Below are 23342 nucleotides of genomic sequence, written 5' to 3' on the forward strand. Positions count from 1 at the left end.
GTCATATAGACTGAGGATCACATGGTGTACCAGTCTCTTGGACTAATTTTTTCCATGCGTCTTTGGTTTCCTTCATTCTTCTTTGCTCTGGATGAGGAGAGACCCATTATAGATGGCTGCTTGCACGCTTTTAAGATCAAGACTGGTCTTTTTTATGAGTTTTTCCCACACTCCATCGAGGTCCTCCTATTGTGATCTCCTTCAGAGTGATCAGCAGTGCCAGGCCGGCACCATCTAGTTCTTCTCATCTCATGGTGGTGAAGGCTGGGGTTCACATGCTCCATTAGTCCTTTAGATTGGCTCCGTGTGTCCTTGATTTTCTTCACTCTTCATGCTCTAGACGGGGAGAGTTGCACCTTAGATGCATTTTTATCAAGAGTGGGTGTTGGATTTTGTCAAATGCCTTTTCTGCATCAATTGATATGATCATTTGGTTCTCTTGCTTTATTTATATAGTTGATTATGTTGTTCGTTTTTCTAATGTTGAACCATCCTTGAATACCTGATATGAATCCCACTTGGTCATGATGTATTATTTTTTTAATACATTGTTGGATTCTACTGGCTCGATTTTGCTGAGAATTTTTTGATGTACGTTCATGAGGGATATTTGTCTGAAATATTCTTTTTTAGTGGTGTTTTCACCTGGTTTAGGGATGAAGGTTATGTTTGCTTCATAGAGTGAGCTTGTATGTTATGGAATAGTTTGAGTACAACTGACGTCAGCTCTTCTCTAGGTGTTTTGTAGAATTCACCAGGGAAGTCGTCTGGGCCAGGACTTCTTTTTGTTAGACATTTTTTAATGATCTGTTCAATTTCTTATTTTGTGAATGGTCTGTTCAAATATTCTACCTCAGATTGTGTTAGTCTGAGTAGGTAATATGTTTCTAGAAATTTGTCCATTTTTTCCTAGGTTTGCAAATTTGTTAGAGTACAGTTCATCATCATTGTTGTTGTTATGTGCCATCGAGTCAGACCCAACTCATAGCGACCCCTCCTTGGGTTTCCAAGGCGGTATCATAGTATTCTGTTATCCTTTTTATTTCGGTTGGTTCTGTTGTGACATCACGTACTTAATTTCTTATTTGTTATTTTCAGGTTCTCCTTCTTTTCCTTTGTTAAATTTTAAATGGTTTGTCAGTTTCATTAATGCTTTCAAAGAACCAACTTCTAGCCTTGTGGATTCTTTTTACTCTTTTTCTGTTTTCTTTTTTATTTACTTCTATTCAAATCTTTATTATTTCCTTTCTTCTGGTAACTGTAGGCTTTTTTTGCTGCTCTTTTTCTAATTGTTGAGATGTTAAGGTGTTGATTTTGGTTCTTTCTTCTTTTTTGCGTGTGCTTTTATTGTTATAAATTGTCCTCTGAGCACTGCTTTTGCTGTCCCAAAGATTTTGGTATGTCGTATTTTCATTTTTGTTTGATTAGAGGAATTTTTTATTTCTTCTGTTACCTAGTAGTTTTTAAGCACAGTGATACTCAGTTTTCATATATTTGACATGTTTTTCCTTTATCTTCCTATTGTTGATTTCTAATTTTATAACATTGTGAAATAGAAGGTGCTTCGTATTTTAATGTTTTAGAAAGTTATTGAGGCTTGTTTTGTGGCCTAACATATGGTGTATTCTGGAGACTCTTCCATGTGTGCTGGAAAAGAATGTATATTGTGCTGTTTTTTTGGTGGAGTGTTCTGTATATGTCTGCATGTACAAGTTGGTTGATTGTGTTGTATGTATGTCTTCTGTATCTTTATTAAGTTTCTCTCCATTTCTGTCCTTCATCAAAAGTGGTATATTAAAGTCTCCTACTAGTATTGCGGAATTGTCTGTTTCTCTTTTCAATTCTGTTAAAGTTTTATTTATGTAATTTTGGGCTCTTAATTATTGGGTGTGTAGATGTTTATTTTGGTTACATCCTTTTGTTGAATTGACCCTTTAATCATTATATAATGTCCTGCCTTGTCTCTTTTGCTGGTTTTTGCCTTAAAGTTCTTTTGATCAGAAATTAATATTGCCACTCTTGCTCTCTTTTGGTTGCCATTTGCTTGGTATATGTTTTTCTATCCTTTGATTTTTAGCTAATTTTTGTCTTTGTGTCTCAAGTGTGTCTCTTGTAGATAGCATATTGAGGGGTCATGTTTTCTTATTCTGCTACTGTCTCTTAACTGGTGCGTTTAATTCATTTATATTCAATGTAATTATCAATAGGTATGAATTTACTGCTGTCATATTTTTATGTGTTTGCTCTTGTGGTGTTGATGGTTTTTTTGTTCCATATATTTTTCTGTGCTGGGTTCATTTTGTTTATAGATTATCTTATCATTTCCTTCATTGCTGCTTTTTCAGTGTTGACTGAGACTTCATGATTTTCTTATTTTTTATTTTGATGAGAAGGTATATCAGTTTTCTTTGAGGTTACCTTGTACTTTATCTTCCCAAGTTTAAAGCAGTCTTTTCTGTTTTGATACCATCTTGACTTCTCTCCATTTGGAAGTTTGTAACGACATCATTCCTTGTTTTTGCTTTGTAGTTATCATCATTTACAAATTGACTTCTCTCATTCCTTATTTTCAGTCCTGTAAGTTTATTTTATTTTGATACTTCTGTATCTGGGTTGATTTCTAAGTGATTTTGTTGTGTGTCTTAATTTCCACTTGTTGTCTTCCATTGTTGGTTCTCTGTCAAAAGGACTCCCTTTACCATTTCTTGTAAGGTGGGTCTGGTTTTTGCAAATTATCTTAATTTCTGCTTATCTTGGAATGTCTTAATTTCACCATCATATTTGAGGGACAGTTTGGCTGGATATATAATTTTTGGTTAACAATATTTTCCTTTTACAGTTTTATATATGCCACACCATTGCCTTCTTTCCTGAATGGTTTCTACCAAGAAATTGGAACTTAGTCTTATTGCCTCTTCTTTGTAGGTAACTTTTCATTTTTCCAGACTTGCTTTCAGGATTCTTTCTCTGTCTTTGGTTTTGGAAAATTTGATTATATGATATGTCTTGGTGATTTTCTTTTTGAGTCTATTGTATTTTGGGTCTGTTGAATTTCATGAATGCATATTTTCTCATCTTTCATGATATTTGGGAAGTTTTCTTCCAACAAATGTTAAAAATAATTTTTATTTTTTTTTTTTTTTTTTGGTCTCTTCCTGTTCTGATCACACATAAATTATTCCTCTTGATGGTGTCCACATAATTCTTAGGCTTTCCTCATTTCTGTTTTGATTCTTTCTTTTCTGATTGTTCCTCTAGCAGATTAGTATTAAGAGATTTGTCTTCAATGGCATTAATTCTGTCTTCCATTGATTCAGTTCTACTCCTTTGCTCTTCCAATACTGTATCTATTTTTGAATTTTAATATTAATCTTCTGGATTTCTATTTGCTCTAATTTTCCATTTGTTTCTTCAGTTTGCCCTTCTGTTGTTTTCCTGAATTCTTTTAGAGCGTTGTCTGTTTTTTCCTTGATTTTTGTCTGTGCTTTCCTTGATCTACCTCTCACTCCATCGAAGGCACCAAAATATAATTCTTTCAAATTCCTTATCAGGCAGTTCTAATACCATTTTTTCTCTTGGAAGATTTTCTTGTTCTGTATTTTGGTCAACTTGCTTGAGCTATCTTGTTCTGTTTTGTATGATTTAAAGTTGTCTGGAGATTCTGAGACATTGTGGTGTTACGTGTTTATTTGTTGACTTTATATTGGTATGCCACCCTGTTTATTTATTTAGTTTGTTTGTTTGAATATATCTGTTAGTAGGGCAAAGTTGCTACTCTAATCGCTAGCTTGGAAGCACTCACTACCTGTCTCTAGGTGGATTTGGTAGCAGATGGGAATGTGGGAGTCAGTCTCTGATTGTTGGTCATGTACAGCAGCTGCAGGCAGGCTAGATGGGTGTTGGCCACCATCTGAAATTGATCCAGTAGTGCTGGAGAGGATAGTGGCACTTGCCCAGTGGGTCAGGTAGCAGGTGTGGCAGATATGGCTGGAAAAGGTTGCTGACTCCCAATTGCTGGGGTAGGAGGAAAAAAAGGATAAGAGGAGAAAAGGAAGAAAAGAAAAGAAGAAAAACATGAGTGGGTGTGGGGAAACCTAAGAAGCAAGAAACAGTGAAAAAGAGAAAAGAGAAACAAAGAAAATAAAAGTTGCACAGTACTGGCACAAGCAATAGTTGCAAAACATGACTGCAGCAGGAATGTGTTCACTTCACGGGAGCACACACTGTCAAATGTAGAGGGATGGGAAGGTGCTATTTAATGTGGGGATGGCAGAGAGTACGGCACTGGCTCCGCAGGATCAGAAGAAGAAATAGGGAAGAGAAAGAAAAAGAAGGAAAAAAGAAAAACAAGCCAGGGAGAGGGAAGAACTAAGAGAAAAGGAAAAAGGAAGAAGAAAAGTGGCACAGTACTGACATAAACATTAGCCACCAAAATCAGCTGCAGCAGGAACATGGAGCTCATTCTACGGGAGCATGTGCTGCCATCAATGGGGGGGGCAGGAGCAAATGTTTCTGATCACTGCATCAGTAAGGGGTAGGCACCCATTCTACAGAACTGAAACAAAAAACAAAGGGGGAGGGAAGGAGAGGAAGAGAAGGAAAAACAAGGAGAGAGGGAAGAACTACTAAAAAAATAGCATGGTATTGGCGAGAGCACTAGCCACCAAACATGGCTGCAGCGGGAACACAGCGCTTACCGCACAGAAGCGTGCACTGCTGACCAGCGAAGGACAGGGTAGGTATTGCCAACTGTGGGGGGAGCATCTGCTCTGTGGGACCGAGTTTTAAAAGGGGGGAGGGACAATGCAGAAAAAAGAAATGAAAGGGAAAAAAAGGGGGAGACGGACAAACTAAGATGAAAGGTAAAGAAACAGAAAAGAAAGAAAAAAAAAGTGGCACAGCACAGGCAGTGGCAGGGGATTTGACAGGCTGCTGGGTGGATCTGGGTGGAGGGCCTGTGCCTCTGGTCACTGAGAGGGTGTGCAGGATAAGGGGAGACATCACACCTCTCTGGTCACTGATCAGCAATGTGGGGTGCTGGTAAGGCTTTTCACTGTGGTTCATACCCACCAGCCACTCCTCAGAAGGAAGGTTGGGCAATCAATCTACTTCTGTAGTGATAAGCCTCGGAAACCCAAGGAAGGTTCACCATGAGCTGGATCTGACTTGACGGCAGTGAGGTGTTTTTCTTTTTTTTTTCCCTCTACAATCCTGGGAGAGCAGACATGGTTATCTCATTCTTGCCCAGATTGGAACACTGCTTGCCAAAATTCAAAATGGCCATGCCATTTTGCCATTTGGCAGTTCACCACACCATATGCCTCCTTATTCACTGTTTTCATTCAATCTCTTCCTCTGTTTGGTATTTGACCTACTTCTCTATCTTTTCCTTTGAAGCTCTGGGATCCAGGATGGTCATTCTTATCCATTTCACTTGGTTTCTTGAGTTTCTGTTGTAGAGGGTCTGGAGTGTGTATCTGCCTAATCTGCCATCTTGGGTCCCCCTTATTTGTTTTGAGTATCATTTTAAGCTCATGGATTTAAACATACTATGCTCGGAAGGAAGGTTGGGCAATCCTACTTCCGTAGTGATACTGCCTCGGAAACCCAAGGAGGGGTCGCTATGAGTCAGGTTTGACTCGACAGCACATAAAAACAACAACAACAACAACATGCTTGTTGGGGGTTCAAACCCACCAACCCCTCCTAAGAAGGAAGACTGGACAATCTACTTCCGTAGAGATACCGCCTCAGAAATCCAAGGAGGGGTCACTATGAGTGGGGATGGACTCGACAGCAGTGAGTGAGTGATGCTTGTTGGGTTTCAATCCACGGCATCTGTTACCCTCATTGATGCTCAAACTAACCCCTGTTGGACACTGGGCACTTGGCCACATGGACTCCTGAATTATTTTAAAATAGTAATCTCTGGCAGCTTTCTTATTTTCTGATGTGAAATAGTGGTGCAAGCTCATCTTGTCCTAGACATGGAATCAACTATTTCTCAAAAAAGCCCTAGTTCCTTTTAGCGGGAAATGGTACTTAGATACCATAATCTAGCCACTAGAGATGCCCATTGCTAATGGGTTGGTCATTGTTTCTGGGCTTTTTCATGGACAGAGATCAGAAGCATCGTTTACATATTCTTGGAGGTGTGTGTAGGGACCTCCTTTCACTGTCAGCTGCAGACACTTTGACAGTTCCCTCTATTTTCATGATTGGCAACCATTTTCCTGTGTAAGTGACCTCATTTCTGGGATAGAGAGACAGTTGCTTTTGGAAGGTAATCCTCACCCAGCTAGTTCCATAAACACCCAGTGTTATATTGCTGAATCTCCTCTGTCTTAAGATACCATCAATTATAAGGCACACCATCCATCAGTTTAATAAAAGTCTTTTGGAGATAAAAGAAGCATTACCTCCTTGGATGAATACTCTAAGATTTATTCTACATCCAAAACTTTAAAATATAAATACATTTTTTAAAAAGATTTATTTTAAAGTCTAAGTAATGTGACAGCAGTCTGAGTTTCTCCAAGTACAACACATTAAGGACATCAGGAGTCCAAGGATATGGAGTAGGGAAGGCTCACAAAAATGGGGGTACAGAGTAGGGGATTGGTCTAGAGGCTGAGAGTTGAGTCCTTGTCTCTGGGGCCAGACCTCTCAATGACATTGCCAGACACATGAACCAGAGCCAGGACATGGGTCTAGGGTTTGGGCTGAGGCTTCCTGGGTTGACAGGGACAGCCAGAGGCATCGTGGTCCTTGGAACAAACTCAGGCAGAATTGATGAGGACAAGGCAAGATGTCTGAAGCAGGGGGAGCCAGAAATTGGGACAAGAGTGCAATGTGGGCCAAATGACAAGTTCAACACTGTGGTTGAGAAGGGCACAGGGTGCTGGAGTGCTTTGGCAATGGTTAGGAGTTGTTCTAGGGTGGCCAGGCCAGACAAGGTCCCCAGAGAGGCACCTGCTCCTTTGTGTACTTGCCCCACGCTAGGAGCGGTCAGGTTCACCCTGCTTCTTTAGGAGCTCTCTACATCCCAAGAAAGAAGGGGCACAGTTCTTTCCAATTGTATCATAAAGTCAATTCAACAATTTTACAGAAAGGCTGGAAAATAGAGAAAAATATTTACCTACCAATCCCTCTTCCTAACAATGGTGGTAGCAACGAAGGGCTCAAGTGTAGCAAGGACTGTGAGGATGGCTCACAAGCAGGCAGTGTTTAGTTCTGTTGTACACAGGGCCACTATGAGCCACAGACAACTTGACAGCACCTAACAACAACAACAACTGATGTGTCTTGACACCAGTGTGATTTCAGTTTTGGCATAATCTCACCTGGCCGTTGTCCTCATTTTCCCACCATACAGTCAGTGTTCTTCCTACCTGTAGCCTGACTTCCTGTGTGGGGTGAAAGGAGTTCCTTTATGTAACCTTTTGCCTTGGTTCTTTAGGAAAAAAGCTTGAGATATTTTTTTCCCTAAACCCTGAGGAGTTACCTTTGCCCTAGTTTTCTACCCCAGAGGATTTTTTACTTTTGTCCAAGTTGAGTGACATTTCCTGGGTAAACTGTAAACAATTTGTGGTCTAATACTTTTCGTCTGACCCTGGTTGCAGCCTGCCCTCTGACCATTATGTATCTTGCAGGGATTGGTCAATAGTTATGCAAATGAAGTACCTGTGACCTACCCAGATTGGTCAGTTCATGGCTTCCCGCTGGGAGGGGTCATGGCTTGAACTGATAAGGAGTTGTATATATAAGCCACCAACCCCACAGGGGTTTCTGAGACAGAACAAAGCGGGAAGAGAAACAGCAGGACGAAGCAGAGACAGAGAGGAGGCAAGAAACCTCCTAAAAAACTTAAACATGGATCAAGGGCAGTAACATTGAAGACTACAACAGGGCCAGAAGCGGCCTGGCCACAGAGCCAGCAGCAACAAATGGCAGAGCCAAGAGAAGCCTGTCCTGAGCGCCCCACCTGTACTCCCCCAGAAGAGCCTGCCCTCAGGGGGCTGCGAAGAGGCCTGCACAGTGTAGAGGAGCTGAGAGAGCTGCCCTCCACTGAAGAAGGGAGACCTTGCCTACATGCTTCCTGATCCTGATCCTGAGTTGTTGCCTGTTGATCTTGATCTCGAGTTATATCCTATTTCTTAATTAAACCACTTAACTGTAAGTATGGTCTGTTAGTTCTGTGTGGCCATTGCAATGGATTATCAAACCCAGTGGAGAAACAGAGTGGTGTGGGAGGGACAGCTGGTGTCAGAATTGGTAAAAAGGTTGGAGAGTGGAGGTATGTTTGACCTCCACTGCGTAAGAATCAGCTTTGGGCTGAACCTGGTCATGATCTCCCATTAAATTTGACAGGAGCTGAGGATGCTACCATTACTGCCACCAGATTTTACTCTGTGTTACTGCATTGTCTTGTGATTAGCACAGTGACAGCTGCACAAATGGACTTGACTATTTGTCTATCCCGGGACCTTTCGGGTTATACCCTTTTTTTTTGGCTATTATAAATAAAGGATGTGCTCTGGTGGCGTAGTGTCTCAGACATTTGACTGCTAACCAGAAGGCTGGTGGTTCAAACCCACCAGCCATTCCTCAGAAGGAACCTACTTCCATAGTGATAACCCCGCAGAAATCCAAGGAGGGATCACTATGAGTCGGATCTGACTCAATGGCAGTGAGGTATTATTATTATTATTATTATAAATAAAACTATAATAACTGTCTTTACATAGATAGCTTTGTCTATAGGTTTGTGTTAGACTGGGTTCTCTAGAGGGAAAAAAAAAAACAGTAAAACTTAGAGAGAGAAAGAGAAATCTTAGGAAAATGGCTCACACTGTTATAGAAGCTGGCAAGTCCAAAGTTCTTGGATCAAACGTCAAGCTGGAGGCTTTTCCCGACTCACGCAACTGCAGGGGCTGAGAAGCTCAAGGTTGGCAGACAGTATTCTGGCTGTTGACTCCAACAAATGACGAATCCAAGATCTCCAGGCCAAATGGTGGATTGTTCACTCACGGACAGTTATAGGCAGCGCAACAGAATCCCGATCCACAGAAGAGTGTCTCTTCTCCCAGGATGTCCGTAAATATACTGGAAGCAGGCCACACCCCCAGGGAAACTCCCTTTCAATGGATTGGCTACTCAACACCTAGTCATCTGATCCCATCGTGGGAATAACCACATCACAACTGCTTAAACTACACAGAATTGTGGTCCAGCCAAGTTGACACACAGCTCCACTATCACAAGGTTGAATAAATACTCCTTACCAAACAAACCAAACTCACTATGTTGGGAAATAGATTGCCCAATCTTCCTTCCGAGGAGTGGCTGGTGGGTTTGAACCACCAGCCTTCTGGTTAGCAGTCAAGTGCCTTAGGCACTATACCACTAGAATCCAGAACAAGATCACTGGATCAAAGGACCCTGAAAAAATGACACATTTTCCCTTTATTTTAACCTTGATGATTCCTGCACCACACTTCCAAGAGCAGAAAAAAGTAAATCGTTGATGTAGAGTCAATTCCAACTCATAGAAACCTCACAGGAGAGGGCAGAACTGCCCCATAGGGTTTCCAAGGCTGTATGTAATCTTCATAGAAGCAGGTTGCAACATCTTTCTCCCATGGAGCTGCTGGTGGGTTCAAACCACCAACTTTCAGTTAGCAGCTGAGCGGTCTAACCACTGCACAACCAGGACTGCTTTTTAAGAACGTGGACTCATGTCTTGTCTTTTCCTTTTTTCTTATCTTGTCTAACTTCCCAGATGAAGGGTGATCCCTTACTGTTGTTTTAATTAGTGAGCCTGTCCAGCCAGGCTTAGTGCCAGGTGACGGGTGGCCACAGTGGGGAGATGAATGAGTGCCAGCCCCATGCTGTGATGTCTCGGCCGTCTCATCGCTGCTGTCCCATTGCTTGCAGGTTAATTGATGGAACCAACATCACGATGGAGGATGAGCACATGTGGCTGATTCCCTTCTCACCAGGGCTGGACCACGTGGTCACAATCCGCTTCGACAGAGCCGAAAGTATCGCAGGCCTGCGCTTCTGGAACTACAATAAATCTCCCGAGGACACCTATCGAGGGGTGAGCTGGGAATGGCAGCGTGCTCCTTCTACTGTCAGGGAAATGGCGCCTTGATGAATGGCTGGCATGGCTGCCAGAGAGGAGCATAAATCCTCCAGAACTTTCCAGATGGAGCTGGGGGGTTACGACCAGGGAGAGAACGTGGTGCTGTTTTATTCTGTTTCTGTAAACAGCAAATGCAGGCTAAGCACCCATGGCAGATTTGAGAAACTGCAGAGCCTTGTCTCTTCTTGGGGGGGAGGAATGAGGGAGGTTCTAGCAGGCCCAGCCCCCAATTTGTGATGGCTAATTATGGCCCTGTGCTCTTTGAAAGTTTCAGGGGACCAGGCCTTGTACCGAGGGCTTCACAGGCATTCATTGCATTGGACCCTCATCCCAGCCTCTTTGAGGCAGGTGTTATTACCCTGTTTTTAGGGGATTGAGCTGAGGCCCAGAAAGGTTCAGTTACTCACCTAAGATCACACAGCTCGAGCTCCACACAGCTCTGTCTGACTTGGAGCCCATTCTGCTAATTTCCCTGGTCTGTCGTTCTGCTGGATGGGAGAGTATGGTGGCGTCTTAAACACAGCCACTGTCAGAACGTGGAAATGAGCATCAGAGTCTGCTTCCCGTGGGCTCTCGGCCTCGTGTGACTGGGAATGAATAAACGATGTTCCCTGCTCTGGAAAAACGGGATGCTAAGAAGGCCACCAACGTAGAGCAACCAGCTGGGCCTAAAGTCAGAAGGACCTGCGTGTGACTCTCAGCTCTGACCCTCACCTGCTCTGTGACCTTGGGCTTGATTTCTCCAGGCCTCAGTTTCCTCATCTGTAAGGATGACTGTAACACCTGCTTTGTTGGGTTGACGGAGCCAAGACTTGGCCTCAGGTCTTGGGTCCACTTCTGGGCTCTCTGTCCCTACCATGGCACAAAATTCCTTTTATGGGACCCTTACGGGATGGGCAGCCATCCCAGCCCTCTGCCCCCAGGGGCGTGGAGCTGAGCCGGCCGCACGCAGCACAGTTTTGCCTCCTCTGAGTGCACAGTGCACAAACCCTCCCAAAGCCACCTGCGTCCTTGTGAGTGCGCTCAGAGGCACAGCCCGTTACAAAAGTCAGACACGGGGGTATTGGAAAAATATCCTTCTGCCATAAGATGTGCCTTTGGACCTTCACATTGCCTTGAGTGAAACACAGTCTTTGTGGTTGAACTTCTGTGACCTGAAATTACCATCTAGAATGCTTGGCTCAGAGTCCTCGCTTCATAGGTCCAGTTCTCACAAGCCTCGTGCCGGTGACAGGTGGGTGTGGTGGCATGAGGGAGGCAGGACATGGACATGTGACCCAAGAGGGCATCCTGGAGTGCAGTGTGATAGAAATAGTGGACACTCCCCAGAAGAATGCTTTGGACGCCTACCTCCACAAGACCCTATTGCACACCTGATTACAAACCCCTGGTGGTGGTTACAAGCCAGGGCCTTGGACTCCAGGAGAGGGGCTTCAAATCCCTTTCAGTCCTCTACCCATTGTGTGTCCTCGGGGAAATGGCTTTGCCTGTCTGAACTCCAATTTCCTTAGCTATAAGATGAGGCTGTTAATAGAAACCACCTCCTAGGGAATTAGCAGAGGACAGGGTCAGGGGCCAAGTCTGCTGGGAAGTTGGGGGTGCTTCCTGGGGAGGTGGTGGCTGTGGAAGGTGGGCAGGGGTTTCATGGGTGTCTGCTGTGCCCCACTGTGGGTTTCACCTTCAGGGGACTCTCTCTACAGGGTGAACCCTGGTAGCTCCGAGCTTACACCTTGCTATCTCCAGGTCCAGCAAAAGAGACAAGTCCCCTTCCAAGGCGAGTTAGCAAACTCCAAGATTTATGCCAGTTGAGTCTGGTTCAGTCACCTGACCTACCGTGAACCAATCACGTGGCCAGCGGGGTGCTGGTCTTTCTGGCCAGGTCTGGAGCTGACATTAGAATCGGACGGAGGAAAGTGGTGTGGAGAGATGTAGAATGACAGAGACTAGGCCCTTGTGACATCTCCGGGTCTCCAGAGCCAGCCATGCCTGAAGCCAGCATAACCTACACTTTTTAGGCTTATGTGCCCTTAAGTTCCCTTTCTGCCACGCTTGCACCCCAGAGGGCTCTGATGACTGTCATCATGGGGCTGCCTGAGTGCTGAGGGCCCATTAGTTACCCCCGATTCCCAGGGTAGACCTGCCCTTCTGCATGGAGGCTCCTCTCTACAGTTCCAGAAGGAACTCTGCCAGTGTGGCCAGCATGGGCCATGTTGCTAACCATGAAGGTGGGGTCCCAATTCTAAATCTGCAGTCAGAGAGAGGGTGCTGGCTTGTCGCCCTTGTCCGCTCACCCTGGCGAGCACAGCACAGGTGCAGCTGCGCCCCCTCAGCCCCTACCAGGAGGCTTTCAGATTTTCCAGTAGACCCCAGCCTTCTGGTGAGCACATTCTGGCCTGGCTCCACCTCGGTTCAGCAAGCCCTTGGTAAGCACTTACTGTGTGCCAGGCCCCGAGGTGGGCATGGAGATGGTTCACCTGGAGCCTCTGCATCCAGGCACCCAGAGACCACCAAGGACACTGCTGGGCAATCCATGCCCTAAGGAGGGATGGGCTGAGTGCCATGAGGAGGAAGATGGGAGGGGCTCATCACCAGGAGAGGCGGTGAGTGCACGTGGGGTATGAAGAAGGAAGGGGGCAGAGCCCCACTTACTGAGTGCTTATTTTGCGCCACGTACTGTTCTGGGCACTTCCGGTACTTTTAAGTCATTGTAGGGAGGTTGCACAACTACCAGTGGTGGATGTCAGAGCACCCAAGTCCATGCCCTTGACACCACATCACAGCACCTCAGGTCCTTGCAGCTGGTGAGGTGGCTGAGGCCTTGGCCCAGTCATGTTCCACTCCCAAACAGTATGGGCCAGAGAACGCACATCTGTGTCAACTGTGGCAGGGAGCTTGTCACCCCTGTGCTCAACACAGCACCTCGCATGGAGGAGGGGGACCCTGGAAAGTGGAGCCCAGCCAGGTGGTTGTGGCCTGAAAGAAAAGCCAGACCAAGCCATTACCTAAGCCCGGGGGTTCCACTGTGAATGCCAACAGGCACAGCACCGGCAGTGTGAGCACCCACTGTTCTCCCACACACCGGCCCTGGCTCCTCACAAGTCGTTCTTCTTGTTTGCAGGTCAAAATCATCCACGTCTCCCTGGACGGCTTATGTGTCTCCCCCCCAGAGGGCTTCCTCATCCGCAAGGGGCCAGGCAACTGCCACTTTGATTTTGCTCAAGAAATCCTCTTTGTGGACTACCTGCAGCCACGACCACAAATGCGGCCCCAGCCGGCCACGAGGTGAGAAGGCAGCGGGCGCAGGAACGCTCCCTCCCTGCCCACGGTGCCTGCTCCACATGAGGACCTGAAGTGTGTGTGTAACGGGTTTTGAAAACAATGATCAAACACACTGCTTTTTACCCGGGCCGTTTTCTAAAGCTCAGCCAAGCCTTCTCCGGCAGCCTGTGGGACGTGCCTGCTTTGTCTGGTTGTTTGGGTTTTCATAGTCTGGAGTGCTTAAGATTTAAAATGCTTCACTGCACGTCCTGCTGGGAAGAAAGGCTAAGCCTGCCTCAATTCCAGAAATGCCCGCTGGCCCGCTCGGGGAAGGGCCTTCCTTCTCTCACTTCTATGTTCCTGATTTAGAAAGATCCAAAGAGAGAAACAGAGGCTAACGACTCATGGATTCCCTGGGATCTCTTGGCCCCAGCCTCGGGTGCAGTGGGTTCGTAACGATTTGTAAATGCCACATTAACTTGACTCATTTAAAACCCCTGATGTCCAAACACCAGAGGCCAAGCTCTTGAAACAAAATAAGTTTCCCTCCACCATAGCCGGATCAGTTCTGGGCTTGTCACCGGGAACAGTCATGTCATTGTAACACTGCCTGGACACCGAAGATGTCTGGGCTGGATCGGACTGGCTGCGGACCAGGGAGAGAAGCTCCCCAGGGAGAAACGTGGCAGGGAAAGAAGCGCCAAGCTCTCCCTCCTGAGTACTCAGTGTAGGGCTTTGTATTCAAACGTTGCAGAACCCTTCCAAGAACCTCTGAGGTAGGGGCGATTATGCCCATTTTACAGACATGGGAACTGAGGCCCGGGCTGGCAAAACCATTTGCTCAGAATCTTGAAACCGAGGCCTTCCAGCCCTCCCTACCTCCAACTTTTTCTCCCTTCCCTCTTCCCATGCCACCCACCATTCCATCCGTCTATCTACTTTGTGGGGCCAATCCCACAGTCCCACTGCCAAGTTTGTCCCGCTGCAGCCTCTGCTCTGGCTGCTCCTCTGCTTGAAAGGCCAGGCTCTGACTCTGCCCACAGCTGCTTCCTTCTTGATATGAGGCCTGAGCTCAAACAGGTCTCCTGACTGCCTAAGGCAGCCTGCCCCCAGCCAGTCACTCTACCCCGGCGCCCTGCCATGGCTCTCCAGTCACTCCTAGCCCAGCACAGACTCACCCTGTGGGTGGAGAGGTGGGGGTGACTGAGAGAGGGCCCTGCCTGAGCAGCCTCTGGTCACATCCCTGTTCTGCTGCCTACCAGCTGTTTGATCCCAAGCAAGTGATTTCACCTCTCTGTGCCCGTTCCCTCTGCTGCAACTCAGATGCACAACAGTGCTCACTTCCCAGGGTGTGTGGAGGAATAAGTGTCCCTGTCAGTGAGCAGTGACACGTGGCAGAGTGAGTGCCGTGTTGGCACTGGGTTAAGTGTCACCTGTGGACAGTAAAATGGACTCCGTGCAAGCAGGGCCTCTTCTGTCCCTGATCAGCGGGAATCATAGCTGCCATGTCTCTGCCCCGTCTGTGCCGTGTCAGGACCCGGCCTCAGTGACATTCTCTGTTTTCTCAGACCCCACAGGAAGAGTCAGGAGCACGCCAGCATGGACTATGAGGCGCCGCTGATGCCCTGCGGCTGTATCCTTCTCCCTGCCCCGCACATCCCAGCCCCCTTGGGAGCCTCACGCAGGAGCTCCCAGGAAACGTCAGCTCCTTGCCCTAAGCAGGGACAGTGAGGCCCTCCAGCCCCCTCGCCAGGGCTCCAAGGCGTCTGAGCCTCAGTTGCCCCCGGGGTTTCAGGCTGGCACCACCCTGAGCCGCAGAGCACCAGGTAAGACAGCCAGGGCAGAGTTGGAGTCTCGTGGTCTGCGCTATGGTGGCAGAAGGTAGGGAGGACCCCCAGGTCCGTGTGTTCTGCACCCTTCCCCTGGGCACTGCTCTGTGTGTTGTATTAACTGAGCCCTCACAGCAACTGTATGGGGTAGATCCTGCTGTGATCCCATCTCACGGGAGAACACACTGAGGCACAGAGAGGCTGGAGAATTTGCCCAAGGTCACACAGCTGGGAAAGGGCAGGGCCAGGTTAGAGAACCCAGGCAGCCTGGCTCTAAAGCTAGCCCTATTCCACCCTGTCCTGGAAAGATTGCCTCGGGCTATGACATTGTCTTGGTGGGGGGAGGGGGCAGGGAGCATGTCACATTGCCACTTCCCAGGTTTCCTGGCTGTTTCCTGGGACCCCACTCTCCCTGTCACCGGTCCATCCCTCCTGATGCTACGAAGCTCATGCATTCCTCACACCATAACCTCCTGCACACATCTGGGTGGAGGAGGGGCCAGATGTTCTTGTCATCTTACAACCAGGGAAACAAGAGACAGAAGACAGGGCACCAGTTTGTCCAGCAGTAAGTTTGTGACACAGCTGTTTCCCCACCTGGCTGATGCATAGCTTGTCTGCTCCCTGGAGGGCATCCACGTCCCATTTGCTGGGGCCTGGAGAGAAGGGTTCTGAATTCCTTTAAATAGACATACATATATATATTCCCTTGTATACATGCTTTTAAAATTTATATATATGTAACATGCACATATATATAAGCTGCTTCCTTCTTGATATGAGGCCTGAGCTCAAACAGGTCTCCTGACTGCCTAAGGCAGCCTGCCCCCAGCCAGTCACTCTACCCCGGCACCCTGCCATGGCAGGAGCCCGAGGTGACACAGTGGTTAGAGCTTGGTTGCTAACTGAAAGGTCGGCAGTTTGAACCCACCAGCCGCTCTGTGGGAAAAAGAGGTGGCAGTCTGCTTCTATAAAGATTGACACACAGCCTTGGAAACCCTACGGGACAGTTCTGCTCTGTCCTGTTCAGTCACTAGGAGTCAGAATCAACTCAATAGCCATGGATGTTATATATGCTTTTCAATATATGTATGTTGTTGTTGTTGTTGTTTGCCATCGAGTCGGCCCCAACTCATAGCAACCCCTCCTTGGGTTTCTGAGGCAGTATCACTACGGAAGTAGGAATGCCCAACCTTCCTTTCGAGGAGTGGCTGGTGGGTTTGAACCACCAGCCTTCTGGTTAGCAGTCAAGTGCCTTAGGCACTATGCTACCAGAGCTCCTCTATATATATATATATATATATATATATATATATATACATACACATACACACACACACATATATATATACACATATATATATATGTGATATATATACACTTACGTACATATACATATGTACATACATACAGACAGACATGTTGTTATGTGCCCTTGAGTCGGACCCGACTCATAACGACCCCTCCTTGGGTTTCCGAGGCAGTATCACTACAGAAGTAGATTGCCCCATCTTCCTTCCGAGGAGTGGCTGGTGGGTTTGAACTGCCAGCCTTCTGGTAAGCAGTCAAGTGCTTTAGGTACTATGCTACCAGAGCTCCCTACATACACATATGCATATGTATAAATAGATGCAACTTAAACTAAAAACTTGATGTCACATGTATTTTGATAGGCTTCAGTCTCGCTTTTCTCTCTTTATCATTTAGTCCTAGAAAGAAGCCCCTCTGTGACCTGTGTCCTTGTCTTACTTTGCTCTCCAGACATTAGCCTGGTTTTCCTTAATCGTGTGTCCCAGTCATTTTCCAGTTTCAGCTCCTGACCAGCTGGGGTGACCCCTATTACATTGGCCTGACCGGCCTGGAGCTGTATGACGAGCGGGGAGAAAAAATTCCTTTGTCGGAAAACAGTATCCTTCCCAGGGCCGAAGTGGTCTCAGCCAGACCAAAGGGAGCACGGGAGGGTCCGGGAAGGAGCAGAAGCCTTGAACGGGGGAACCAGAGCCCCAGGTTAAAAAATGTCACGGGCTCGGCTTAGAGCCGGAGGCTCACTCTTGGGGCAGGACAAAGCAGAGAGCAGTTCCCTGTCCACACCTGCAGAACCTAGTCCCCTTCAATCAGGTGTCAACCGGGAGAGGCTGCCAGCTGCTGCCCCCTCTCGGAGAACCACTTTGAAGCGCTAAAGGCTCTGACGAATCCTGCAGGGAGAAACCTGTTTTGCTTTGTTCAGCTCAATGTGTCCCAAATGTATTGACTATTGAACCCTTTGTTCATGGAATACCCACACTGGAATTTGCAAACTGTTAGCCCAGTGAATTTCGAAATATTTTAAACTAGTTGCTAATATTTAAAAAAGAAGGAAGTTTCATACGTAAACCCCGGTCTCCAGCCCCTCTTGAGAAACTGGCAGTGCGTGGGGCCCGAGTCACGCACAGCAGTGATGCCTGGGCCTGAGCATCCGGGAGCCTCTTCTCCTAGTGAGTCCATTTCCCTCAGTCCTCAGCCTGCCTGTTGTTCTCCACCAGACCCCTGAAACATACCGACAGCCCGCTCTGTGCCAGGCATCGCGCCAGGGCTTGTCACATGGAACCATGTTTACCCTCCCAGCAATGCTGTGAGGGGGGTGCTGCTTTATCCTCATTTTACGCGAGGAACATGAGACACACAGGTTGAGCGATCTGGCCCAGGTGAGTGGTGGAGCAGGGAGTCTCGCTCCAGACAGCATGCCCATGATCCTAGGTAGCCTGCCTCTCTGGGCATGTGAGTGCAGGACTCCTGACCCAACACAGGACAGCAATGCCAGTCAAACCCTAAAACTTGTCTTGCAGCTATTTGGGCTCCCTGGATCCCAGTTGGATCCTTGTCTGCCTTCCCCTGATGCCACCAGCATCCTCAACTGGGATTAATAATCCTGATGTTTTTGGTCTTTATCAGTGATCCCTGGATGTGGAAGGCTTTACTGATTTTACTAAGAGAGCTCACATGTGATGTCTTAGAAGTCCTCACTTCTATCCTAGGACGTGGAGGTTTTTATACCCATTTTACAGATGCGGAAACAGGTCCAGAAGTGTTTTGTAACTTGCCCAGCATCTCATGGGTCCCAATGATAGAGCCAGACAGAGCCTGTGTTCTCAGAGCCATACTAATGCCTGTCAGCTGAGCAGCAATGGCTGCGTCAGGCCACGGCCAAGGAGACACGGCAAGGCAAGACCCAGTCCCCATGCTGTTCCCTTCCCAAAGAGGATCGCAGAGTTTGCCTTTCACCCTCCAAAGCAGCAATAGCACTTTTTGCTCCTTTGTCTCCGGCTACTCTGAGAAGGCCCTCTTTTCCAGCTAGCTCTCTGCTTAGTCCTTCCCCTCTGTGGCCTCCCCACCACATGGCCACCCCCCCCCCGCATGCCTCCCCACCCCTCCGTGTCTGATCTGGCTGTCCTTCCTCCAGCCGCCCTGAGCAGCCATAGCGGCTCTGTCTGCCAGCCCTGCAGCCCCAGCACCGTCAGCATGACAGAGGCAGGTGGCCCTGAGCATGGCCCACGGTCCCAAACATACTGCCTTCCAGTTATGACAGCTGACAGGCTTTCCCAGATATCGCCGCCTTCCCGGACAGCGTGAACTCCCTGGAGGGTGTGTGTGGGGATGTCCGGACCCCCGACAAGCTCATCGACCAAGTGAACACCACCAGCGATGGCAGACACATGTGGCTGGCTCCCATCCTGCCGGGGCTGGTGGGTTCCCGGCGAGGGCGGCTGCCTGCAGGGGTCTTTCCGGTCCAGGTCTTTCTCTTCCAGGCCAAGTTAGTCCCCCATCGGAGCCATCAGGAGGCACAGGTCTTGCCTAATGCTGCTGGGATCAGAACCAGTGGCTCTTCCTCTTTGCTCTGGGCTGCTTTTCATAGGGGGCATGTTTTGGTCACCTAGTGCCCCTCTAACAGAAAATACCACAGGTGTGTGGCTTGAACAAACAGGAGTTTATTTCTCTTACAATTTTGGAGGCTAGAAATCCAAGTTCAAAGTGCCAGGATCTAGGGTTGGGTGAAAGCCCCTTGACCTTGGGCTTCAGCTCTCCATCTTGCTCCCAGCCCGCTGAAGCCGGAGGCTTCTTGTAACTCAGTCAGCTGCTGAGGCTGACAAATCCAAGGTTGACAGGTAAAATGGCACAGTTCAAAATTATCAAACCACATGACAGACCACTAATTCAACTCCATTAACAGCCCTAAGACTGGCAGGCCATTGAGATAAACACTCAGCTATATGCAGACTCCAATGTGTCAAAAAGCTCAGAGACCTTTCTCAATGCTTCTCCTTATACACTGGAAGCAGACCACATCCCCAAGGCAGCTACTTAGCTGCTCACTGTATATTCCACCATAGAGCTGATTGCCAGTCTCATGGGGAATGACTCCATCCAGCTGCCCAGCTACTCAAAACCAGGCCCAGCCAAGTTGACAGACAACCTTAACTACCACAGGGCACCAGGGAGATGAAGGACCAGATGGGAATCTGAGGCCAGGAAGCCCAGTGTCCTTCCCTTCCTCTGCCTCTCCCTGCAGGCCACCCCGCCCCTCCTAGTCGTGGCCTCTCCACACCACTGTCACTACTCCTCCCTAGTGTCACTAAGCACTTGACCCAAACACAGCCACCCCTGCCTGCTCTCTGACCCCAAGGCTGCCTGGTCCTGCTTATCTTTTTGCTCCAAGACCCTGTGTGACCCCAGGCGTGGGCTTCACCCACCCAGGCCTGTCAGCTGTGGATAGAGAGGGAAGAGATGGGCCAGGAGGTGGGGATAGTGCATCATGGGAGTGTGGTTTTCTCAGGTGGGTGGAGCCCAGACACCTGGGTCAAGCTGTGCAGCAGGGTCTGGGGCATCTGTGAGACCACTGAAGTGCCCCCTTTTTCAACTCCATGTGATTGGGTGGGAGGAGAGGTGTACAATTTCCTCCCAAAATACTGATAGAATAGTATCAGCAGTATTATGGCTGTTGTCCAAAGGCCACCCCTAAATGCTCCCCGCTCCATTAAAGGTCCTTCAGCTTCTCTTGTGCCCTCGTAGCCCCCTTCCCACGTTGCCCATACACCCAGGGCTGCAGACCAGCTGCCCATCAGCCAGTCCAGACACTGCTGTAACTATGCTTACCATAGCCTGTCATCCTTACCATAGCTTTTCATATGTGTGGGGGGTAATACTCCAGATGTGCACCTCCCAATCACAGTCAAACATTTGTACCTGCTTGAACCCGGCAGGCACTGAGTTTGAAAAGCTCATGTAGGCCTTTGTTGTTTCTCCAGGTCAACAGAAGGCTGACCCTCCCCCCCCCATACACAGACCCTTTGGGGGCATTCTTAGGATGGCCGCAGGCTGGGGCAAAGGGAAGGCTGTGGCCTGGCCAGCACTGACTGTCTTCTGCCTTGCAAGGGGCTGCCCCGTATCTGAGAGTTTGTTTTGGAGGGCAGCTGCTGGGCGCTCCTTTACTAGTAGAGTTCTGCCACTCCACTTCCTCTCCCCAAGCAGAACCTCAAGGACACGTCCTAAAATCACCCAGCAGTGCCTTCAGGGCCTCTCTGCTTTGCTTTTCATTTATGAGGCCCGGGGAAGGACAGACAGAGGTCAAGGCAGACTGCTTAGGAGGACTGCTCCCAGTCTAGGGTTGGCGACTGTCCCTTGAACCACAAAGCCCCAGACTGTGATCTCGGCCTGCGTGGGGGAAAGGCAAGGGGCGCCCAGGTCTCCAGTGGTATTTAAATGAGGGCCAGCCACACCAGGCCCTGGGAAACAGGCCTTCCAGGAGCCAGCTCAGCGCTTTGCTGCAAACGCAGCCACATGTGACCTGACTCGAGATGGGCTGCAAGGAGGTGGGAGGTGCCGGCACTGCACAAGCCGCGGCCCGGGCTGCCCAGGTTGCAGGCGCAGGCTATCCCCTGCCCACACCAGCACCTGACCCAGCTGAGCGCCTGTTTCCAAACATGCCTGTTGTGATGGATCCTTCTCCCTGATAGGTGAACCGAGTGTATGTAATTTTCGATCTGCCCACCACCGTGTCAATGATCAAACTGTGGAATTACGCGAAAACACCCCATCGAGGGGTGAAGGAGTTTGGTGTAAGTACTTATTAGCTGGGCTTTTTGAGATAATTATGCTCGTTGGTAATTAGGCCGCCAGCAATTACCATTTGTCGCAGTTTGATTTACTTCTCTCCATTGCAACCTTAGACACAAACGCCGGGTGCTCAGATGCAGGGAAACTGCCATCCAACCGTGAAATTCAAAGCCTCCACAGTGATTTGAACCGTCACCCTGAACAAAGAGAAAGGGGCTTGGCTTTTCTGCTTTCTGCCTGCCTTCTGCTCGAGTCACCCTGGCTTGGGAGCACTTCACGCTGGGAGGTGACCTGGGTGGGATGAGCAGGGACTCGGGGGGTGCAGGCCCCGTGACCTCCCTGCTCTGCGTGGTGAGCAGCAGTGTTCAGCCCCTCTGCACCTCCCCCACCCTCGTCAGCACTGTGGGGCTAACCGTGCCTTCTGGCTGGCTGGGGAGCTCTGAGGTGCCAGTGAAGGCCTGGCACACAGTAAGCACTTGGAGCTGGCACCCCCTCCCAGAGGAGAGCCAGGGCTCTGGGCTGGCACTGCAGCACTTGCCCAATGTCAAGTGTGGGGAGGAGAATTTGAACCCAGGCTTGTCCTGGTGCCTGATCTGAGCTATTCCCTCTGGATTCCTGTTTCCAACCTGAGCTATTCCCAGACCACCTTAAGCGTTGCCACTTTCACATCTTACACCCGCACCATTGTGGTGGCGGTGGTATGTGCTGTCAAGTCGGCCCGACTCATAGCAATCCCTCCTTGGGTTTCCAAGGCAGTATCACTACGGAAGTAGATTGTCCCATCTTCCTTCCGAGGAGTGGTTGGTGGGTTTGAACCGCCAACCTTCTGGTTAGCATCAAGTGCCTTAGGCACTACGCTACCAGAACTCCCACCTGCACCATTAGTCCGCTGCTCTTCATTTCACTGACTCACGTTATTTAGCTTGACTAAGCCATTCGTGACCCATGAAATCAGGGGCCTGATACATGAGTGGTCTTTGCTATCCCTTTTAAATATGTTAACTATCAACATCAAGATAGTCACCCACACATCCAGGGTGGCCATGTGCCATGCTTAGGGGGTGCTTGCTCCACCCCACTGCACTGACAGCTGGCCATGGCCCAGTCCTCCTCTCTCTGTCCATCTGTCCAGCTCCTGGTGGATGACCTGCTGGTGTACAATGGGGTCCTGGCCATGGTGAGCCACTTGGTGGGCGGCATCCTGCCCACATGCGAACCTACGGTGCCCTACCACACCATCCTCTTCACCGAGGACACGGAGATCTGTCACCAGGAGAAGTACACCACCATCAGGTGTGTCCATGCCCAGCACACACCCTCCTGCTGGCCCAGCCAGCTGTAGCCCCGCACCTGATGGGGACAGACGGCAGGGGCACGTGCACCGCCCACCGACTGAGCGTCTTCTGCCTTCTCCCACCTCAGCAACCAGGTGCAGGATCAGGACATCCAGATGCTGAACGAGCGCCACGTTGTTACCAACGCCAAGCGGAAGCAGAGCGCTGTAGACCCAGGTCAGTACCCCATCTCCCCCAGAGCTCCTGCCCGGGAAGCAGGGACCTCCATGCCCACTCTCACCTGCCCATCCTCAGGTCCCTCTTCTCCCCGAGAGCCTGCCAAGGGCTGAGGTGGGACTAGTGGTGGTGCAGACTGTCACCTTCTTCCTACAGACCTTCCAGTAACATGGAGCAGCATCCCCTACTCCAGGTGGGAACAGGGCAGTCAAGGGCCTGGCCTCCTGGCACCTGTGTTCCATGGGGAAACAGGCAGGAGCCAAGTAAACAGACAGATGGGCAGATTTCAGCTGTATGAAATGCTCGGTAGAAAAATGGCTGGGACAAAGTGTTGGGGTGGGAGGGTTCGGAAGGGACTTTACCTAGAGGGGCCAGGGGTACGGGCAGGGGGCGTTTGAGCTGAGACCTCCAGGACGAGCAGGACCTGGCACCGCAGCGGGAAGAATGTACCCGGCCCACAGGAACATCCCATGCAAAGGCCCCCGAGCAGGGACAGGGGCGATCTCA

The 23342-nt window shown here is 49.0% G+C and overlaps 1 protein-coding gene across 1 annotated transcript in view; it reads left to right on the forward strand.

Moving 5' to 3' along the window:
- The window catches only part of KATNIP (katanin interacting protein), a 288175-nt gene that overhangs the window by 262586 nt on the left and 2247 nt on the right, over positions 1 to 23342 (forward strand). The window contains exons 20-27 of the mRNA XM_042782225.1: positions 9937 to 10102; positions 13266 to 13429; positions 14974 to 15038; positions 17031 to 17141; positions 18817 to 18956; positions 21225 to 21326; positions 22457 to 22617; positions 22747 to 22835. Of these exons, the coding sequence (XP_042638159.1) occupies positions 9937 to 10102; positions 13266 to 13429; positions 14974 to 15038; positions 17031 to 17141; positions 18817 to 18956; positions 21225 to 21326; positions 22457 to 22617; positions 22747 to 22835 (998 nt within the window). The remainder of the gene's footprint in view (positions 1 to 9936; positions 10103 to 13265; positions 13430 to 14973; positions 15039 to 17030; positions 17142 to 18816; positions 18957 to 21224; positions 21327 to 22456; positions 22618 to 22746; positions 22836 to 23342) is intronic.

This window comes from Orycteropus afer, unplaced genomic scaffold (assembly GCF_000298275.1).
Source record: "Orycteropus afer afer isolate SDZICR_OR568_19922 unplaced genomic scaffold, OryAfe1.0 scaffold00266, whole genome shotgun sequence".
Classification (NCBI taxonomy): Eukaryota; Metazoa; Chordata; class Mammalia; order Tubulidentata; family Orycteropodidae; genus Orycteropus; species Orycteropus afer.